At 41.0% G+C, this 21,384-nt stretch overlaps 3 protein-coding genes across 3 annotated transcripts; 2 read left to right on the forward strand and 1 right to left on the reverse strand.

Annotated features, from left to right (window-relative positions):
- Positions 1 to 188: 188 nt before the first annotated feature.
- dgcr6 (DiGeorge syndrome critical region gene 6) lies at positions 189 to 4,663 on the forward strand. Its single transcript, XM_063489683.1, has 6 exons — positions 189 to 291; positions 461 to 572; positions 695 to 855; positions 3,435 to 3,535; positions 3,620 to 3,760; positions 3,874 to 4,663. Exons 2-6 carry the CDS (start codon positions 469 to 471, stop codon positions 3,949 to 3,951), a joined length of 585 nt encoding a protein of 194 aa, XP_063345753.1. The 5' UTR covers positions 189 to 291; positions 461 to 468; the 3' UTR covers positions 3,952 to 4,663.
- Positions 4,664 to 5,165: 502 nt separating this feature from the next.
- Positions 5,166 to 12,206, forward strand: slc7a4 (solute carrier family 7 member 4). Its single transcript, XM_063489826.1, has 5 exons — positions 5,166 to 5,305; positions 6,396 to 7,459; positions 7,561 to 8,267; positions 8,359 to 8,467; positions 10,170 to 12,206. The coding sequence occupies exons 2-5, from the start codon at positions 6,478 to 6,480 to the stop codon at positions 10,385 to 10,387; spliced, it is 2,016 nt and encodes a 671-aa protein (XP_063345896.1). The 5' UTR covers positions 5,166 to 5,305; positions 6,396 to 6,477; the 3' UTR covers positions 10,388 to 12,206.
- An 8,833-nt stretch (positions 12,207 to 21,039) lies between these two features.
- Positions 21,040 to 21,293, reverse strand: ccdc157 (coiled-coil domain containing 157). The gene has a single exon (XM_063488955.1). It carries the CDS (start codon positions 21,289 to 21,291, stop codon positions 21,040 to 21,042), a length of 252 nt encoding a protein of 83 aa, XP_063345025.1. The 5' UTR covers positions 21,292 to 21,293.
- Positions 21,294 to 21,384: the final 91 nt, after the last annotated feature.

The raw sequence follows: 21,384 nt of genomic DNA on the forward strand, positions 1-21,384 counted from the left end.
CTTCATATGGCACATAGCTTATAGTCTTTAACTGACATCATTGCATTTATGTACTCAGTCGTGTTAATTTGGCATGGTCTGAAATGTATTATCATATCTGATAAGTAGCCTATAAGGTCCTCTCAGAAGCGTCTCTTTTTTATACAAAGCGCCACCTAGCGTGCATATTTAACTATTTCATGCGCAATTATAGACAGGCATCTCGAAAGTCGCCAATAGGGGTCCTAGTTAGCTTGGTTAGAAGTCTTAACAGCTCAAAACTAGTCTGTTTCGTTTTCTTAAAGTGACTTAGTAAGTTTAGCACGCTTTTGTGCACACACGAAGCTCATTAGATACAAAATAGCCTCCAGTATATAACTTATATTATTTACTTCTAGAAAAAATGTAAATATAGAAGCGTTAAATTTGTCGATGTTGTTACTGTTAGCTAACTGAATCCGTGCTGCTCTCATCTTTCCAGATGAAGAGATGGACGGTTATCCCGGTGTCACTGGGGGGGATTCTACACAACAACAAGAAAGACATTACTACCTGTTATCTGAACTGCAAACACTGGTCAAAGACTTGCCGAGGTATCGTTACTTCCTCCACCGACTTTAGAATATTGCTGTGATATGAAGGGGCACCTTTTTAAAGCTGTGTAACTGATCTCTAGACGATTTATAGCTTGCTTTGCTTTTTCCTCCGTGGTTAGCTCCTTTCAGCAGCGCCTGTCCTACAACACGCTGAGTGACCTTGCTCTAGCCCTGATAGACGGGACGGTATATGAAATTGTGCAGGGCCTGCTGGATATACAGCATCTGACAGAGAAGAATCTCTACAATCAAAGACAGAAGCTGCACTGTGAACACCAAGGTTTGTGGACTGCTGAACAGGAAACGCACAGGACACGTCCCCTGTTCCAGCTTAGCTGGTTTTCATCTTGTCTGATGGTGTTTGACAACATTTCAACCACATTCCACAGAAAACGACTCCTGCGTAGTCCAGAGATGTTATAAAATGGTGATTACCATATACCCATAAAATACAACACTGTTGTAAAAAGGACACATAACGAATGCTGTAGCAAATTAATCTATTTATACTACAGGCCTCTATACTATGAAGCAGGATTTTGTCTTATTCAGGTTACTTAAGCATTAACTCTGGGGTTTCTGTACTATGAAGATTTTTCACTTCTCACCAGGGTACATCGCCATGGTAATCATCCCCTACTGACCAATGAGTTCTCTGGAAAATAGGGTCACCATTCCTGAGAGTTCCTTTAGATCTCCTTGTGCACACAGAAGTGCAAGGGATCTAAAGTTTTTTAATAGAGTCTAAATCTTTGTGTTTGGTGCGACAGAAAGGATGCTGAAGGGAGCAGTGAGAAAGAAGTCTTTGTGTTTCCCAGCATCCATATTAAATATAGATTTTTGTATGCAACTATATTCCCTGATTTTTTTTTTGTTGTTGTTGGTTGCAAACATCTTTTCAACATTGTTATTCTATAAACATTAATGTGTCATCCTAAAATAGAGCACCAATCTGTACTTAGAGAGCTTATATCAAATTTATGCAGACTAAGCCTAAATTCTCTTTTAATATTTATTTATTCTTTTCTCTTAGACCACAGGTGTCGAACTCCAGGCCTCGAGGGCCAGTGTCCTGGAGGTTTTAGATGTGTCCTTGATCCAACACAGCTGATTTAAATGGCTAAATTACCTCCTCAACATGTCTTGACGTTCTCCAGCGGCCTGGTAATGAACTAATCATTTGATTCAGGTGTGTTGACCCAGGGTGAGATCTAAAACCTGCAGGACGCCGGCCCTCGAGGCCTGGAGTTCGACACCCCTGTCTTAGACCATGTCTTTTAAATATTAATTTAATGAAGAACTTCATTATAATCCATCAGAGTTGTGACATTGATAATTCTGTTAACTCACACAGTGTGCATTTTTGCCTGCTTTCTTTCTTGGCTTCAAATAGACTAAACATCATTAATATGACTGCTCTTTTCCAGCTCTTTTTCAGTTTACTCCTATAATCCTATATTACTTTACAGTGCATTTCCCCATACTGCTGTGTTGCTTTCAGTCTGAATTGTGTGTTTAACCTTGTCATAGTTTTAAAATTAGTCATTCTGTTGCCAGTATACTTATCAATTCCTGTGATCAGTCAGATGGCACCAATTCCACCAAACATTAAGCACATGCAAGACAGCGCCTCTGTAAACTCACAAACTGTGGGTTTGTGGGTTCACAAAAAAACTCACGAAGCATACAAACTAGCATAAATGTAGTGATGGTTTGATGAAGTCCTGTGTAGAATCTTTCAGGCCAGTTGCTTCACCAAAGGGTAGATGACACAAAGCCCTGTTCAAAAGCTCAAGTGCTGACATCTGCTGGTCATTCAATGTACAGCAGCCCTGCTGTGATAATACATGTGGGCTACATAACAGTCGATATATAAATGTAATGATGTGTCAATGCAAAATACCTATATGAGGTCCTGTGTGTGTGTATGTATGTGTAGAGAGAGAGAGAGAGAATACCTCTAACTAACCATGCTCTCTGAGATTAATTTAAGATGTATGTTATTATTGGGAGATATGATATCGCCTTTTTGGTGGCTCCTTAACGTGCTTACAATCTCCTTGCAAGTTCATGATGATCCTCAGAATCACCCCAGATCCAGTTCACACACAAAAAACTCGCGTCACATCAGAGAAATGGACCCTCGTTTATCTTTGGTCATGTGATATCCTGAAGAGTGGTACAGGCCTTGACATGGACTTCATTTGGACACGTCCCCTTAGTCGACACAGGCCTCCAGGCTTCAGTTTCAGACATACCAGCCCTACAGAAATGAGAAAAATGATCCTATAAGTGTTGTATTTGTAAAGAACTCTTGCTACAGACGTCCAACACTGAGTGAATGACACGCACCAAACCATGGCCGTAGGCGAGGCTTATGTTACTTATGAAAACACAAAGTATCTATCAGGTGAAAATATGTAGGCTAGTTGATACAAATTGGAATAACTTATTTCCATGAGGTCGACTGCACTTGTGATGCAGCTAAATTTTACGTCTCAGTTTTAAGGGATCAGTAGGTCGTCATCTGAAGATAATGACGTGGATTTGGCATGAACTGTTCATGTCAACCTTTGCCTCATACTGGAAGACCTATGCTGCTATTACACAATGACAAAACTGCAGACAGCGACATCAGGAACACAGAGAGGGAAATATATAAAGTGTTGTCACCAGTTCACAGGAACACCATTTAAACTGGAACGCCCGCCATTCCCGTTGTCTGGTATTTGTTGATTAACATCACTAACTTCCCCTGAAATTCACCGGTGCGGCAGGTATTACAGTTGCTTCTTGGGAAAGGAAGCCTTAGTTTCTTTGCAAATATCTGTTGATTAACTGGTTCTCTTTTGTGTGCAGCACTCAAACAAGACCTTGCACGAAAACACAAAGATGCCCTGCAGTCATGTAAGTCTCACAACCTTGTGCTGCTCAAGGCAAACCAACAAGCCGAGCTAGAGGTATGCACTGAAATTCTAACGTCTCTGCTTATTGAATGGTATTGCCCTATGCTTTTAGTTTACAGCTTTGTGTTGTTGTATCAGGCTCTGGAAGTTCGTGTGCGAGAGGAACAAAAAATGATGGATAAGAAGATCGTAGCAGAAATGGATCAAAAAGTGATAGACCAGCAAAACACGCTGGAGAAAGCAGGAGTCCCTGGGTTTTATGTCACCACTAATCCTCAGGTTGTTAGCTAATGACTAAAATGTATACTGAGCCCTCAAATACAGGTGGAGCAGTACTTTGTGACACAGCAGAAGGCTGACACTAGCTGCTCTTCAACCTCTGTGTGTTTCAGGAGCTGACAATGCAGATGAACCTACTTGAATTGATCCTTAAGCTTCAACAGAAGGAGTCTCAATCTGGACTTCTCTGAGGAGGATGATAGAGCAACCTATTTGTTCCAAACAAAACTGAGAAGAATTGGTCACAATCCAGTAACCGTGATCTGCCCCTGGGGTCGGCGAACATACAACACTCCTGTCTTCTAAGAAGCGGCAATTTCAGACGCATGCTCCGAGTGCTCTTATCATCAGTGTCATGTGGAAAAAAGCTGCTTTTGAAGTATTGAAGTGAGACGTTGCAAGACACAGTGAAGCGGTAGCAGGCTGTCACAGCTTAAATATCACAGCCTGTAAGAAATTAAGAAGGTGTTTTGTTATTAATCATTTAAACAGGTTTAACAGCCCTGACATGGGGACACGAGAGCCTCCCGAGACGCATTAATTCAACACTTGAAGTCAAAGGAGAAGTTTTGCTGATTTATGCAGACAGAGAAGTAACTCTGAGCAACAACGTATTGCTTTCTGTCAAGAAAATTAGTTATTTGATGTTTCTTTATGATATTTATTTAAAATGCGTAAATAGAAACACGCTTTGAAGTGTTGTCAGTTTGATCGTTCTGTTTTTTTTAAGCAACTTTATTTGAGCATTACTGTAATAGTTCCTACACTGTCATGTGTTTTTGTGGCTGTTCTGTTTGTTTCAATTATTTTGTACTATTGGAGAAATATATTCATGGTTGTTATAACTGAATACATGAATAACTTAATCCATGAATAAATAAAAGTGCAGCCTAGCAGAATTAATGATTGCCTTAAGTTTTTTTTTATTGTTATTTTTTTGTTAGTTTTGTTTTTTGTCCTAAGGTCTAACATCAACTGTCATCCATCATGTTATGATGCTGTATCAAGGTTTCATTTTAATGTTAACTACACACTCAGTATGCAACCATGGTGACAAACTGTATACAGGCAACAACAACAAAAAATGCCTACACAAACAAAAAATGATACACACATTTTGAGAGGCGCTCAAAAGGAAAAAAGATACCAGAATGGGGACTATACCCCCAGTTTTTTCCTTTATTTCCAGTTCCCCCATTCAGTTCTCATGGATCAGATGCTTAATCATACAGTTTTATTTTAATTTTCAGCTTTTTCAGTTGTGTTTTACTGGCTACATACATGCACATAGTAAATTTACCTGTCATGTAACCATAGGGACCCCCCATCCCCGGGAACCCTGTGGATTAAAAAATGGGTGGAGCCCAGCGGGGAAGCCCTTTCAGCTGGAGCTGCGCCTTTAAGAAGCAGTCAGTCAGTCAGGGCAGTGCATGTTAGTTTTATTCGTCTGTGCACCTTCTGCTCCATCACCAGACGATGTACGCCGGTAACTCGCCACAGCTCAGGACCCGCAGCAGCACCGATGACGCATCTTGAACAGCGACGGTAAAGCAATCGTTGACTTTTTTAAATGGCATTGCGGTCGTTTATCGTTACAAACGGAGCGTGGATCAGAAACTCACACCTATCTGTGGAAAGTGTGATGTAGCGCCGCATTTCGTCCACATCCAGGAGAGAGGCAGGGCGATGCACTGGTGTGATCCTCTCTCTGCCTGCGTTTCCATTTTGTTCTAAATTATTAATTTGGCATTTAAAAGGACGCACATTCAATCATCCGCCTGATCTTATTTCTGTTATTTGATGGTGGATAAGCACGCTTTTATACGTATAATGTAAACGGCTGTGGTTGTAGTAGACAGCGATCTTATTTGTAGAGGGGAATAAAGCGTTACGTAATTATAATGGAGGCATCCTGTTGTCGCCATATGCCGATCGAGGCCAGGAGTCGGATGTTGCACCGCCCAGAGCGATAGGAGAAATATCTGGAATTACTGAAACAAAGACTAAATATATCAAAAATAATCTGTAATTTTTTTTCTAGCTCTCTTTTCCAACTGTGTTTAATGTTGTAATTTTACACATCAGTGATACCTTTTAGATGACGTGGACTGGCCCACCGTGTTAAGAGGGCAGTGCCACTCATTATAGACTCTTGGTTTAAAGGAGAAAAACATGAAAGCAAATAAAAAGGTAAAGATTTAAAGATATTACAAACATCTGGCTGGTGATCCTGGTTATCAGCTGGTATGAGATCTAAAGCTTTTTGTTTTTGTAGATTGTAGAGGATAGGGTGACAAAATGTTGTGTATAAAAATGTAAGAAACTGAAGTTTGACTTCATGTATGTAACTTTTTTTTTGTCCAGTATCTCTATGACCCTTCTGTGATTGGGAGCAGGACCTATATTCAGATATGTTATGATTTTAAGCTGTATGAATGAAGATATTGTCAAATGTAAATGCAGGACCTTAAAAATCTCTATAGATATTATTTTTCAAGGACATGGACATCATTTCTTTAAAGGTACAGCTTGAAAGAGAACTTTGTGTCCAAAGTGGCATTACACACATAGTATGCATCAGCTGCTTTGTGAAAAATACATATTTAGTCACGAAATGCAAATTGCTTTTTTACAGGTCCTCTTCATAAGCAGGTAATGGATCCAGTGTGACTGCTGCACCACTATCCTGCCCAGCTGGCCTGCTTAACCCTTTAGCTATGGCAACCTGTCCGAGAGGCTGTGCGCCAGCGGTGCGCCTTTGTCAGAAACTGAACCGCCTCAAGACACTAGAAGATGACATGATGGCCACGTCCTTCAAACGCTGCCTCTCCACCCTGGACCTGACGCTGATGGGTGTCGGTGGAATGGTGGGCTCCGGCTTGTATGTTCTGACAGGAACGGTGGCCAAAGACACAGCCGGGCCCGCTGTCATCATATCTTTCGTCTTCGCAGGTATTGCTTCTTTATTGGCTGCCTTTTGCTATGCTGAGTTCGGAGCGCGCATTCCCAAAACGGGATCCGCCTACATGTTTACTTACGTCTCTGTGGGGGAGGTGTGGGCCTTTCTCATCGGCTGGAATGTGATTCTGGAGAACATGATCGGTGGGGCTGCGGTGGCTCGTGCCTGGAGCGGCTATCTAGACTCCATTTTTAACCACGCCATCCAGAATTTCACAGAGACGCACATTATGCAGTGGAACGTTCCCTTCCTCGCGCATTACCCTGACCTGCTCGCGGCAGGAATTCTGGTGGTTGCCTCATTTTTCATTTCCTTTGGCGTCCAAGTGTCCTCTTACCTCAACCACATCTTCTCCACCGTTAGTATGGGGGTTATTGTTTTCATCCTGGTCTTTGGCTTTGTGCTCGCTGAGCCAGCCAATTGGAGCCAGGAGCAAGGGGGCTTTGCACCTTACGGCATGTCGGGAATACTGGCAGGTTCGGCCACATGTTTCTATGCATTTGTGGGCTTTGATGTAATTGCTTCCTCAAGTGAGGAGGCAAAGAATCCACAGAAGGCTGTCCCTATCGCCACTGCTATCTCCCTTGGATTGGCAGCAACAGCCTACATCCTGGTCTCCACAGTGCTTACGCTGATGGTACCCTGGCATTCACTGGACCCCAACTCGGCTTTGGCAGATGCCTTTTTCCGCCGTGGTTATAGTTGGGCTGGAATTGTTGTGGCAGTCGGTTCCATATGTGGTGAGTTTGATTTAAATGCTTGTTGGTGCATTATATTTATCAGCTGTATTGATTGATCAGTGCCATATTTTGACTTGTGTCCTCTTTGTTCCACTTTCTAGCCATGAACACTGTGCTGCTCTGTAATCTCTTCTCCCTCCCTCGGATTGTGTATGCCATGGCAGAGGACGGATTGTTCTTCTCCATTTTTGCAAGAGTCAATCCCATCACCAAGGTTCCTGTTAATGCTATTCTGGTGTTTGGAATCCTCATGGCCACCATGGCTCTCATCTTTGACCTGGAGGCCTTGGTTCAGTTCTTGTCCATTGGAACTCTCCTGGCTTACACCTTCGTGGCAGCGAGTGTTATCGTGCTGCGCTTCCAGCCCGAGAAAACCAGCTCCAAGGGAACGCCTTCTACATCTCCCATCCCAAACAACGAGCCTTCCCCTGCCCCCTTGGAATCTCAGACCATATCTGAGGACAGCGAGGAGCCAAAGCAGTACGAGTCCTTCTCAGACAAACTCCAGTTGGTAGAAAGGCAGAAGCAAAAAGAGAGGCGTGGCGTGGGGCAGCTGAAGGCGTGCTGGGAGCCGTACCTGGACAGGCTGCTGGGGGACTGTGAGCCGGGTGAGGTGGTGGCCTTCTGTGTGCTGACTTTGATAGTGAGCTCGGTGTCCCTCTGTGCTGTGCTAGAATTTGGACAGAAACAGCTGCAGCTGCCATTGTGGAGCTTCACAATGCTTCTGGTGATTTTTAGCTTAGCCTACATTCTCAGCCTTGCTATTATATGGGTCCATGAGCCACAAAGAAACAACAAAACATTCCAGGTGAGCTTTTACAGACATTTTCAAGTCTAAATTAAAAAAGAAGGAAAAACTGTACTGCTTAGAGACTGACAGAATGTTTATTTTTATATAGGTACCTCTGGTTCCATTGACTCCAGGTGCCAGTATCCTCTTTAATGTATTCCTCATGATGAAGCTCAGCCTTCTAACCTGGATTCGATTCACTGTGTGGATTGCCATAGGTGAGAGGACATCAGAACTTATGCAGAAAATATTGGGGCCACTAAAAGATTTCAGTATATTCCTCCAAAAATATATATTTTTGCCCAACTTAAATTTTGGGCAAATAGATTTACTTTTACACAGCCGGCTCATGCAACTATCTATCCGCACAAACACTGGCTGTCTGTGTTATCTCAGGAAATAGTTTGAATACGCTACCATAAAACATCTGCCTTTTGTTTCACGTGAACTTAATGCAACCTACATAAGTTTTACAATAAAAGGCTGGTAATAAAAGATCTTCTGTTCTCTTAGGAAGCAGAAAAACCTTTTATTATCAGTCCTCTGCGGATGTAGGCACTGGTCAAACAGCTTTTTAATGTCCCGTCTGTCAGTGGGACTCACTTGGGAAGCGTAATTAGCTGTATTAGCTTAAGGCTTCTCTGGGCCACTAAACTGTTTAAACTTCCCTGTCACACTGTTGCAAGTTAACAAGATACACACGTGTGGGATATTACTGTTGACAGGGCTTCTGGCTAAATTCTCACTCCCTTGAGGAAGGAATGGATACTTATCTCCCATAATGTAATTATGGAGTGTTATTTATTTATTTATTTTTTTAATTTAACTCAAAAGTACTCTTTTGCTAAAGTACTATTCATAATATTAGGCTATTTAGATCGTTACTGGTTCACTGATGTAACTATTACATCAGAGGAAAAGCAGAATGGCAGAAGTCAACTTTTCAATCTGCTCCCTTTGCTTACAGTTGGGGAAATACTTATTTGAACCCCTGCAGAATTTCTAAGTTTGATCACTTAAACAGTATCTCATTTTTATGCTTTGATTTTAATGGAGAGGGTAAGAATATCAACCAGAAATCCAGAAAAAAAAACACATTACACAAAACTTGTAAATTGATTTGTGTGTCATTGCATGTTATACAAAGCTATACAAAATTCAACCCTGTGCAGTTGTTCAAAAGAAAGATTTAGCTACAGAGACTGTAACAGGCTGTAAACACAATCTTTTTGGCTGTTATTAATAATTCTCTAAGGAGATTGGCTTACTTTACTCTAAGGAGAGCTAGCCTCAAGTGGCCATTTGAGAAACTGCAGTTCTTGACATTTCTGAACTGGCCTCATTTTTCACACTCAGAAGTTGCAAGTGCATTAAAAACTAAGTGAAAGCTACCCCTCAAAACTAATAATAGTTAAATTAACTTTAGCTCTATGTGGTGTTAACTGCACAGAGGATTGCTAACAATCACTTATTAGCAATTGTTATCAATGCTAACCCTTCTATGTGACCAAATGATTGTAAACCTTTATACAGCTATACAGTAAACTTTCAGATCTTTTATACAGTCACTGATGTGATGACTTTGAATGTAACAACCTGCAGGCTTTGCATTTGAGCGTACATTAGCATGCTGACTGTAGTATTTGTCTTAAAATGCCATTTTGCCATCAGCATTCCTATAAGCAAGCCTGGCCATCTAAGATGGATGATAACTACAATGTCAGTTCATTTGAAAATTGTAACGTCACTTCTAGTAGATTAGCTACACTTAAGTAGATTAAATAATAAATTTCTCTCATACATAGACCTTCATCTTCTGCATCAAACACATGGACAAAAAAAGAACCATTTTGTAGCTGTGTGCTGTTATGTAGAGTCAAATTCTTGCTCTAGCTTTTTTCCATCTTGTCTCTTGCGCAGGTCTTTTTGTGTATTTCGGTTACGGGATCTGGCACAGCAAGGAGGGAATACGGGAGCTGCAGCCCAAAGACATGGCCGCACGCTATGTGGTGCTACCCAGCGGCAGCCTGGTAGAGACAGTGCAGTCCGTTCAGCCCGATAGTCAGCTGGACACCTCAGCGCACCACATCGACAGCCCCGCTGCCTCAGCAGCCGAGGAGTGCAACAGAAAGAGATAATGTGTGACCAGTCGTAATCATTAAAACTGCCCGGTGTGTTGTCGCCCAGTCATATGCTGTACTATAACTAGTGTACTATCTGCATCTCACTCCCTTTAGCACGTGACAGGCTATACTCGTTGCTCTGCAAATGTATGCACACCACAGTCTGGGGGATGCACTCCTTCTGTCTTATTGTGAAGCCTATTTGTATATCTTGTAATATTCAAATGTACAGTAGAGAGCTTTATTACTGTCCTGTAAACATTAAGCATCAAAATTGTGTTACATGCCCTAAGACCAGCTCTTTTCTTGCAACCTTGCCAGTTTGTCAGATTCCACATGGTTGTACGTTATATATGGTGCTTTCTTTGTGACAAACAGTGGAGTTTTTTTTTGTTTTTTTTTTATGTTACCACAGCTGTGGAGCTGCAAAACCAATGTCTCCTCTTTTTGCTAACAAAGTGGAATATCATTTAATTCAGTTAATGCATTGTTTCCTGTTCGTTGTAATTTGAACAGAGAAAAGCACAGAGTTCAGTTTTTTCCTTTATCATATTGAGATTCTTCTCCCCAGAACCGGCTTTTGCTATTTGGTAATATATAGACTTCCCCAAGTATTTTTCTTTAGGACAAAGTATTTAATCCTATAATATAAGTAATACTCCATGTATTTATTTTTCGATTTTTACTAGTTATACTATTATTTTACACATTAGCTTAGCCATTCTTGTCTCTGTTATTTTTGTGTGTCACTCATAAATTTTGCATGTACTTCTATTGGTCTATAATCAGTAATTAGCTGGTTGAACACTTCAGTTGTTCTGTTAAATCTCCTAAATCTCATCCCATGACCCACTTCTTTCTTTCGTGTCACTGATCTTGCACTCTGAGTCTTTTTCTCATCCACCTTTTAGTCAGCAGCCCGTTTCACTTCTCCCCCTGTCAGCATGAGATTATGTAACAAAGCACACCGATTGTTGAGACAAGCTGGGAAAATGTTGATAAATGAATATCAGTGGAAACCTATCAAACGGGAGTCTTCACACACAAATACTGCAGCCACTGGTCGTTACGTTAAATTGGGATCTGCACCGCTCCCCCGAGGGCCTCCATAATCCCGGCAGATTTACTGCGGTCCCTGTCGCCAGTCTGCAGCTTGACCTAGATTAGGGAAAGTCGCATATGTGAGAGCGCTCACATCAGATGGATAGCATTCCCACAGTTTACACTTGTGTCAATAATTGAATTTAAGTGAGCTTTTATTTCTCAATCACATATGTTACTCTGTGTATTAAAAAAACAAGTTTATTCTGATTTTATTCTTCTCAGCTTATATTTGCATGTGTTACACAAGAAACCAATGGCCTTAAACATGTTGTAGTCAATGTATACTGATGTCCAAAGCGAAAACACTCAGTCTGAATGGTTCAGTTATTTATTTGTCTGATGGAGAGAAACTGTTATACTGCACACCATGATTTGAATTATTAAACCAAAACACAAACATAGGTAAGAATGTACACTAGGAGGCATTTGGTATAGTTTTAAAAAATGAGTCAGGTTCAAGAGAATTTTGTACAACTTTGCACAGTTTGCAATCTACTGTCTTGTAATTTTGTGTCACTGTTCTGCTTTTAATGTCAGCCCGGTAATAGATATTCATACTGTGGTGCTTTTTTAAGCTGAACGTTCTCACAGTTATAAATGGTCCAAATCTTTTCTTACTTCTGAGTAGTATTGTACTCTGTTCTCTGCACAAGTCTCAAATCTTCTTATCAAGTCTGTTGTGGTGAATGTCTATGTAAAATGCAAAAGACTAAAAAATAAATGTTTTGAAGCAGCATTTACAAAAAAAAAAAAAATACTGTGCAGAGTTTGATTTCAGGCGTTGTCTCTTAGAGAATCACATCCATGTAGTATTCACATCCTTTTGTTGTTTATAATAATCATAATAATAAATTTTATTTGTAGCTGCCTTTCTAAAACCCAAGGTCACTGTACAGAGCATACAAGATAAACAGTAAAAGGATAAAATAACAGGTATTAGACAACAATTGCAGTCAATGTTAAAAAGAGTAGGCTAGTTCCAACAGATGAGGGTTTAAACATCTATTCAGGGTTTTGAGTTTTGACTTGAACAAGAGAAGAGAGCCAATATTCCTGAGGATGTGAATTCCAAAGTTGGGAAGCAGAGTGGCTGAAATCTCTGTTCCCCATAGTGGTAAAACAGGCAGAGGAAACAATAAGGTGAATGGCGGATGAAGACCTAAGGGAACGAGAGGGGCCAGGTTATGGATACATTTGAAAGTGAGAAGCAATATTTAGAAAGAGAATCTACAGGCAGCCAGTGAAGCTGTCGAAGAACAGGGTTGATGTGCTTTCTGAATGGTGTGCGAGTTATGATCCGGGCTGCAGAATTCTGGAGGAGTTGGAGTTTGTGAAGAGATTTGTTAGGGACACCAAAGAGAAGAGAATTCCAGTAATCAACTTGAGAAGTGACAAGGCTATGGACAAGGACAGCAGCAGCATGTGGGGTGAGGAAAGGACGGAGACGATTGATGTTGCATAAGTGGAAGTAAGTAGACCCGGTGATGTGATTAATAAGAGACTGAAATGACAAAGTGCTGTCGAGGTACTTGTGGAAGAGTTGTCAATATTAATGGAAAACTTGTGGGATTTAGTTAGAGTGGAAGCTGTGCTGATGAGTGGATCTTCAGTTTTATTACTAGTGAGTTTGAGAAAATTGGTGGAGAATCATGATTTAACCTCCATGAGGCAGTCACAAAATGAGATGGGTGGAAGGGTGAAATTGGGTTTGGAAGAAATATACAGCTGAGTGTCATCTGCGCAGCAGTTAAAGTTAATATTGTATTTCCGAAATATGTGACAGGGTGGAAGCATGTAAATAATCAATAAAAGAGGCCCCAATACCGAACCCTGGGGCACGCCAGCGGAAACAGGAAATGAACTTGAAGAGTGAGATTTAGGTTGAATGAACTGAGTGTGATCTGAGAGATCTGAGGTGAACCATGCAAGTGGGTATGATGCCATAATGCCAATGGATGCTTGTGTCCAGCCAAAAGCACAAGATAAGAATTACAATTACATCCATAAGCAATACTGACATGATTGTTCATGAAATGGAGGAAAAATGAAAGCACAAACAATTTGGGGAAGAACCTAAGCCTACAAATGGTTTCTAACTATGCTATGGTGGGCAATAAATGTCAAAGTAACATTCAGTTCAATTGAATTTTATTGATATTGTGCCAAATCACAACAGTCACCTCATGGATATTTATATTGTAAGGTAAGACCATACTATAATACATACAAAACTCCACAAGACAATCCCTTGGCAACAGTGGGAAAGCAAAGCTGCCTTTTGGCAGGAAGAAACCTCCTGCAGAACCAGACTCAGGGAGAGGCACAACCACAAAATTGTGATATGTGATGGATTTCTCTGAATCAGTTAAAAAGCAGTGTTTCCATAATATGCCAAAATCATGTATCAGCCCATGTGTTTATGCAGAAATGGTGTAAATGGTGGCTGATCTTAAGTGATTTTAAGTGATTTCACTTGCTTGCTTTAATGCTACAAGCTAAGCAACTTGAGCTAAATAGTGACATGACAATAAGCCTAATACTAAGATGTTCTGTGATCACTGCATAGCCTACTTGATTTTAACTGGTGTCTGGGTTGTGCGATGCCGAATTACCCACAAAGATCTTCAGATTAGAGTTGCCAGGAGTGCGTCCTGTTGGTCAGGTGTGGGTTAACAGATTCCAGAAATGGCTGCAATAAAATCATGTGGTTCACCATCTGCTGCTGTGGGGAGAAGTGATGCTGGGTTCAAAACTGTGATATTTGGCATTTTTCAATAATGCAATGTGATATTAGAACCAATAACAGCTAGTAAATGAATGCCTCACAAGCTTGGAGGTAGAGGAAGACCTGCTGGTTTTTGTCATTCTCCACATTCCTGCAACAAAAAATGTACCGTTTTTGTCCACTGTCTGGCTGAATTGGTTATCAGGACAGGGTAATCCTAAAATAGGTGCAAATGAATTGAATCGCTTCCCAATGTAGGTACTCTTGCACTCATTTTAGCCATGGCCCTAAATCTTGCCAATCGTTTTGTTCAGCTTTTGAAAGACAAATGTGTGTGTGCAAATCTCCGTCATATTTAACCATCTGCAACATTCTGTTCACTTGTGTTATAGTCAAGCCATCTTTCTCTGACATAATGGCAGTCAACTAGTTTTCATGTCAAATCTTAACCTAACAAGTTGACAGGACAGCGTGATGACAACACAAATGCATGCTTAAAAGATCCATATAAAAGATCAGTGTCTTCATATTGTAAATATCTTGTGTTGTTCAATCATTAGAAAGCATCTTACAGTTTTTATATACTGTACTAACCACTAAGTTCATTGACGGGTGACTAATTGGTAGCACCAGGTCCAGGTTTACCTCCTTCTGACACACTGAGACATTTAATATAATTTTTCATCCCTGTTTGTTAACACTTTCTCTCTCTGATTCTTGCTTGGTCCTGTCAAAAGAAAATAATCTCCTTAATCTGCATTAAATGACACATACTACTTTTCTTTTAAGTAATTTCTTCCTTTTCACCATCTTCCCGCTTTTTTGGATTATTTTATCTTAGATTGAAATACATATTTTTTGAAAATGCAGTGTATCCACAAATTTTATTGCTGCAATATTTCACCATGTTTGTTTTTCATAAATTGGACATTTGGATTATTTTAGGCTATACTTAACTTGAGCCAGTTTTCTGTTTTGGACTTTGAGCTTCCCATATTAGTTCCTGGAGGCTTACTTTGAATCTCAGAGACCCAATCACTAGATTCTCAATGACAGCCAATGTCTATTGTTAATTCAGCCCCAGGAAGTCGTCACTTGTGGAACCAACAATAACCTGTGTCTGCCTGTGGCGATCAGCCCAAGCCAACTGTGTTTACCAAACTTTTTCCTGAATGGTGGACCGTCTTACCAAACACAGAGAAATTTCAAATTCCTTAAATTAAATAACCCATGTCCTTGAAAATCAGAAATTCATGTTGGTCTCAATTGCTCTCCACTCTGGCTTCATTATCAACTGAGATTTCAGCAGTGACTCTGTCTGCTCTCAGCTGTCATGCACTCATCTCTTCAATAATTTGCTCGGAGGTAAGCACTCTTTCAGACTCATTGAGTCTACCTGCAGGTTTTCCTAAATCAACATGAAAGCAGAGAAGACATCACTTGAGCGATTCCATTGTTGCCAAAATTGTTGTGGAAATAATTTGAAACTGATTTTCTGAGATTTATTGAAAGAAAGTTAAAACCTTTGCAGAGGGATCAATACAGCACGAACGGGGTTCGTAGTAGCATCAATAAATAATAGCAGCTCCTTTATTGCCATCGTGTTGATATAATCTTTGGCTGTTCAGCCGTAGGGAGCTCAGTTCCTGCAGTCATGTGGGCACCAGCCTGATAATGAAGACAGACTGCATCGTGACATTGAACACAATTCACATTTAGTTTGTTTTCAAAACTACAAAATCATTCTTTATTCAAGAAAGTCACAGCTACACACCAACAGTAGACTGAGGTTAAATGAGGTGAAGCACAAATTTTCCATTAGATCATAGAGGTACATTTAAGTTTGTTTTTTTTTTTTTTTTTTTTTACATATGTATATACTAGCTAAATAAACAATAGTTTATATTTATTCATGGTAAACTGCTCATTAGAATGACAAAATATCTTTCTTCATAAGAATGAAATGTTTAGTCAAGCATAGCATTAGAGATGATTTTCAGTGACATCTATGGCACTGGTTGAAAGTGCTTAAAATTACCTTAAATTATATGCTTGATTACACAGCTATAGTTAAGCCAATTAGGGATTAACCTTCAGGTCACATGCTGTCTGTGAAGTGACTGAAATGACAGGTCATGTGTCCATTCAGGTAAAACTGGTAAAAGGTTAGTGTTTATACTAACACGATTGTTTATTTAATTCAATTTTACTGAAAATTTACACTGCAGGGACTGACCTGAAGGTCAGAAGAGATTCAGTGAAACCAGCAAGCACTTGCGTTTCCATGGAAACTCCCTCATCCTTGTCAGCAAGCACACAAACAATGACACTGACGTCTGTCTCCGTGATGTTCAAGGTACTTTACCTATTTACTTAGAACCATGTGATCAATCCGGAGGGAAGGCTGTCCATTCAGATACATCCAGGCTTGTTTGAGAAAGCATATCACATTTCATGAAACCTAATATGCAGGGGCCATAACTGCCCTATTTTAACAGCGGTGAAAAACAGTCTTTATTAATAATGTGTTTATTATGGAGCAATCCATCTTAACTGTAATATTAACTGCCATAACTGTACATAATGACAATATGTAATCACACAAACTCAAAAAAACAGCATTTACATAGAAAAGAAATTGGGCACTTGTAGTTTTTGCCAGTAATTCTTAAAGAGGTGTATTGCTTGCAAAAGCAGCTTCTGCTCACACCTCCACTGTTTCATTTTTTCCTCTGATTCCAGGCCCTGGAGTGAGAAAGCTGAGAAGGGCTGTGTAGTTTTGCGGGGCTTTTAGCAGCAGTGGACGCTGTGTTCAGGTGGAGTGTTTGAAGGTGGATTTGTATGGACGAGGGGGAGGCGGACACACGATCCTCTGACTCCACACCGCTCTCTCCTCCTCCTGCTTCGTTTCCTCTATTAACGTACCCCAGCCTTGCTGCATCACTGCTCTGCCTGTGGAGCAAAGAAGAAGGCAACAATGGATGCACAGTATCACTCAGACTAATCTAAAGAGCAGAATACTTACGCTGGATGTTTTTCTGTTGGTGTGCTGGGCAGAGAAGCAGTCCGTGTCTGCTGAGTGGAGGCTTCCTGTTAAAAATACATATATATAATGTTCAGCAACTAACAACCACAAAACCCTGTTTGAAGTTGTTTATTCATCCATGATATACATCTATTCGTGCATTTTTTATTTATGCAGCATCACAAGACTCCTACCTAATGACTTACCCTGCTTGCATTATGTTGTGCTCTTTCTCCCAGTTTCTCCAGACTTCTAAGAAGGGTGGAATTTTCCTGCTCCAAAACCTTTATACGAATGCTATTTGCTTGCAGTTGCTGCTGCATATCCAGAAGCACATCTCCTGTACCTTTTTACATGGAATAAAATTAGAAATAGTCCTTAACTTTACATGAATATCATACTCAACCCCCCCCCCCCCCCCCCCCCCAACCCCCAAAAAAGAAACTAAGAAAAAAATGACAAGATTGAAGACAAGAGTAATACTTTAATGTGCACTGATTTTTCCGATTTACTGTCTCTTTCATCTGCAAGTGCACTGGGTCATTTTTGTGATCTTATAATTCCAAGTTTGTCAAACTAGCACTCTGTGCTTTCCGAAGTATTAATAGCCACAGTCGACTAGTACTCGACAGGTGCAAAGCCACATTTATTTGCATACACACAGGTAATGTTAGTTAGTAGGTGGTTCATAACGGCCTACTCTGTGGTTGAGCCAGTGGGCTGAGCTCTGGGAAAGCCACCAACAGCCTCTCCCTCTCTCTCAAAGCTTGCACATATTCCTTCAACTCATCCACGCAGTTGTTTAGCTCATCTGTGTGTGTTTGTAGGGTCTGTTTCTCATTTTGGAGCTTCAAACACCAGTCCTGATGGGGAAAAAATATAGGAGCATATACTACTTGGTTAAAACATGTCTTCTTTGGGTATTACTACGGGTAAAGTGCATTTAAGAGCTCTGATCTACCTGCTGTTGAGTGAGCTGAACTCGCAGTTCTTCCTTCTCCTCTGACATCTGTTGCAGCTGACTCTGTAGGCCGATCTGCCTCTCCTCTCTCTCCCCCAGCTGCCTCTGCAGCTCTTCACACTCTTTGTCGAGAGCGTCGACTCTCTCTAACAAAGACTTCTGCTTTGCCTGCATTGACTGGATTTCACAACCAAACAACACCTGTATGAATCTATTTGATTACTGCTGTGTGACTCACACATAAGCGAGTCTGTCACAGTGCCCAGTGGAAAACAAATAATCAGGTGCTTGCTGTGATGCTGACCTCTTGCTGACGGCAGGCACTCTGGTACTTGGCTTTCTCCTTATCAAGAAGGAGCTGAGTGTCGGAGATCTGACTCTCTAACTGCTGGATCCTGTGCCGCAGTTTAGAACAGGCCTCTTCCTCTATTTGTAAGGTGTTCAGACTCTCCTGCAGTGCTTTCTTTTCATGTTCTAACACACACAAAAAAATCTTAGCCAGCATAAATATTTATTTTGTGTGTGCTCTGCAAAACATGCTTTCTTTTTTTAAAATGAAAGAAAGGTTGTAGATTAATTCTAGGTGCGTGTCTTACCCAGTGCTTGTAAGGTATTTTGCTGCAGTGCTATTTCCTCCTTCAGTTTGAAATTCATCTCTTCCAAGGACATAGTGTCTGTGTTCACAAATGTGAAAGTAGTAAAAGTGATCTCAGTGAACTCTCATCATGTTTATTCACAATTTTACTCACCCCTCTTATGTTCCTGTTGCTCCTCATGTAGCCTTTTCTCTGTTTCTTTAATGACTCTCTGTGCTTTCTGCAGCGAAAATTCAAGCTGGACTGAATTTATTTGAAGCTTTTCCTTCTCTTGGTTGAACTCTTTTTGTGCTCTTTCCAGCTGGGACCTGAGTCTTTTCTGTTCCTCTTCTGCCGCTGCTAGTCTGTCTTTAAGAGGCTGCACCGTACAGCGCACATCTTGAAGGTGTTTTTCCAGCCTGCGCGTGTCCCTGCGCTGTTCATTGGCCCACTGGGAAACATCGCCTGCTGTCATGCGTCCCAGCTCCAGAGAGTCATCCACAGCTGCTAAGAGAGGCTGCAGAGATGAGGGCAGGCCCTCGCTCTGAAGCAGGTCTACCAGAGCGTCTCCTGTCTTTCTCAAAAGAGTTTGCACTTGATGACACGCATCGCATGGAATGAGCGATGATTCGACAGTCTGGCAGCTTTTGTTTTGACTGCTAACCATGGGAGAGCATGGACTGCTGTGGGTGGGGCTGGAGGATGCGAGATTCTGTGGGGAAATTTCAGATGTGCTCATTGAAGACCAAGCAGACAAGCAACGCCTGCAAAAGTCGGTCCTTGAGCTCATTTGAGGTGAGACAGGTGATGCAGTGTTTGTCTCATCACTGTTTCTTTTCATCTGCCTTTTACTGAGTTCAGTCTCCTAAGAAAGCAAAGACAGCATAAAGCACTGAGATCTATCAGTTAACTGGCAACATTATGCCATTATTTTTAATTATGCCTTCACTAAAATGAAGCAGTCTGCCTACCTTTATGTTGGCAAATTGAACTAAATTACTCCAGTAGTTTGTGACTACGAGACCAACTGACAGGCATCCTTTCTGTGGCGTTTGTTCTCTCCTGTGGCCGCCCCTCAGTCGGTCAATGTAAGCACTGGAGCTTTGTACAAGAAGCAGCAGTCTTGTTCAGCCAGAGAGGGAGGGAAAGAATTTTTTTTAACAATTATTATGTGTTTATGTAATGTAATGTCAATTTTTGCTGATTATTTCTCTTGTCAGTTTCAAGTTATTTCAGTGATTAGTGTGAGTTTTTCCTCCTTCAACAGAAGGGTACCAATGCTTTTGTTCATGTCTATTCATCCCACAGCAGCATTATAAAGTTCACAGATGATACCACAATCATTAGGCTGATCACTGATGGCATATAGAAAACAAAATGGCAGGACTGGTGGCTTGGTGTCAGCAAAATAATCTCTTCCTAAGTGCAGATAAGACCGACAACTCTTGATTTTTTTATGTGAAGAGACGGATAAAGCAGCATACACACAGCAGACATCTGTGAGACAGGTAGAGAGGGTGAAAACCTTTAAATTCCAAGGGACACACATTAGGGAAGATCTCACAACATCCAGAAGTTTCTCAAGAAATCACAGTAAAGACTGTACTTCCTAAGATGGCTGAGAAAGTCTGGCATGTCGACTAAAATCCTCAGCATTTTTTTTTACAACTCAACGTACAGTTGAGCGCATCATCACCACCTCAGTTACAGAGTGGTATTGGGAGCTGCACTGACAGGAAGGATCTCCAACGTGGGATAACAACTGCACAGTACATCACAGGAGCAGCCTTCACATCACTACACGGCATTTACACAACCAGCGTCATCACAAGGGCTTACAACATTTTTAGAGACAATACACACCCACCACCTCTCCACACTTTTGCCCTCAGGTAGATTCTACAGGAGTCTGAAATCAAGCACTAATACTCTCTCAAATAGCTTCTAGCTGTTGGCCATCAGACTCCTGAATGAGACAATCAGCACTGCCCCTCTCCCACACCATCACTACTGTTGGCTGTTACTGTACTATCATTATCTGCTACTGCACTAATTTGTACAGGTCTGTTTGCAAACATCCACAAGGCATGGGCACAACAGGGACACTGGCAAAATAAGAATTTCATTGTACAGTGTAAACCGCGTTTATTTTCACTGTGCATGTAATAATAATAACAATATTAAAACATCCAACATTTTTATGTTTCTAAATTTTCTGTGTTAGACACATTGAGTTTTCATGTAAATGTGCTATATAATAAAATTGTCATTGTTATGTTACCTGTCAACCACCAACTCCAGTAAAACAATGTGGGAGTGCTGATTGAACGCATCTTCCCCATCCACAAAGTCATACTGTTCTAGCAGAGCTACCATGTCTAGATTACAGGAGTGTTTGTCCGGGAACTTCCAGGAAGAAAAGCGGAGCGGTCCGGTTCGAGAAAACACGTCCAGAATCGCTCCCTGAAGGTCAACCAGGTCTTTTCGGAGGCTTTCGATACAGTCCTGACTACCCAGCAACTGACTCATGTCTGACAAACTATTTTATAAATGACACAGCTCTGAAAAACCCTGTACAGTCTGTTGATACCGCATCTCCTTGGCAACATCCAAAAAAAGTAC

This window comes from Pelmatolapia mariae, linkage group LG12 (genome assembly GCF_036321145.2).
Source record: "Pelmatolapia mariae isolate MD_Pm_ZW linkage group LG12, Pm_UMD_F_2, whole genome shotgun sequence".
NCBI lineage: Eukaryota > Metazoa > Chordata > Actinopteri > Cichliformes > Cichlidae > Pelmatolapia > Pelmatolapia mariae.

Excerpts from the sequence above, each read along its gene's own strand:
- slc7a4 (XM_063489826.1), top strand. The coding sequence starts at position 6,478 with ATGGCAACCTGTCCGAGAGGCTGTGCGCCAGCGGTGCGCCTTTGTCAG. Across the intron at positions 8,268-8,358 it reads GAAACAACAAAACATTCCAG|GTACCTCTGGTTCCATTGAC; the intron begins GTGAGCTTTTAC and ends ATTTTTATATAG. Across the intron at positions 8,468-10,169 it reads CACTGTGTGGATTGCCATAG|GTCTTTTTGTGTATTTCGGT; the intron begins GTGAGAGGACAT and ends TCTCTTGCGCAG.
- dgcr6 (XM_063489683.1), top strand. The coding sequence starts at position 469 with ATGGACGGTTATCCCGGTGTCACTGGGGGGGATTCTACACAACAACAA. Across the intron at positions 856-3,434 it reads GCTGCACTGTGAACACCAAG|CACTCAAACAAGACCTTGCA; the intron begins GTTTGTGGACTG and ends TTTTGTGTGCAG. Across the intron at positions 3,536-3,619 it reads ACCAACAAGCCGAGCTAGAG|GCTCTGGAAGTTCGTGTGCG; the intron begins GTATGCACTGAA and ends TTGTTGTATCAG.
- ccdc157 (XM_063488955.1), bottom strand. The coding sequence starts at position 21,291 with ATGAGTCAGTTGCTGGGTAGTCAGGACTGTATCGAAAGCCTCCGAAAA.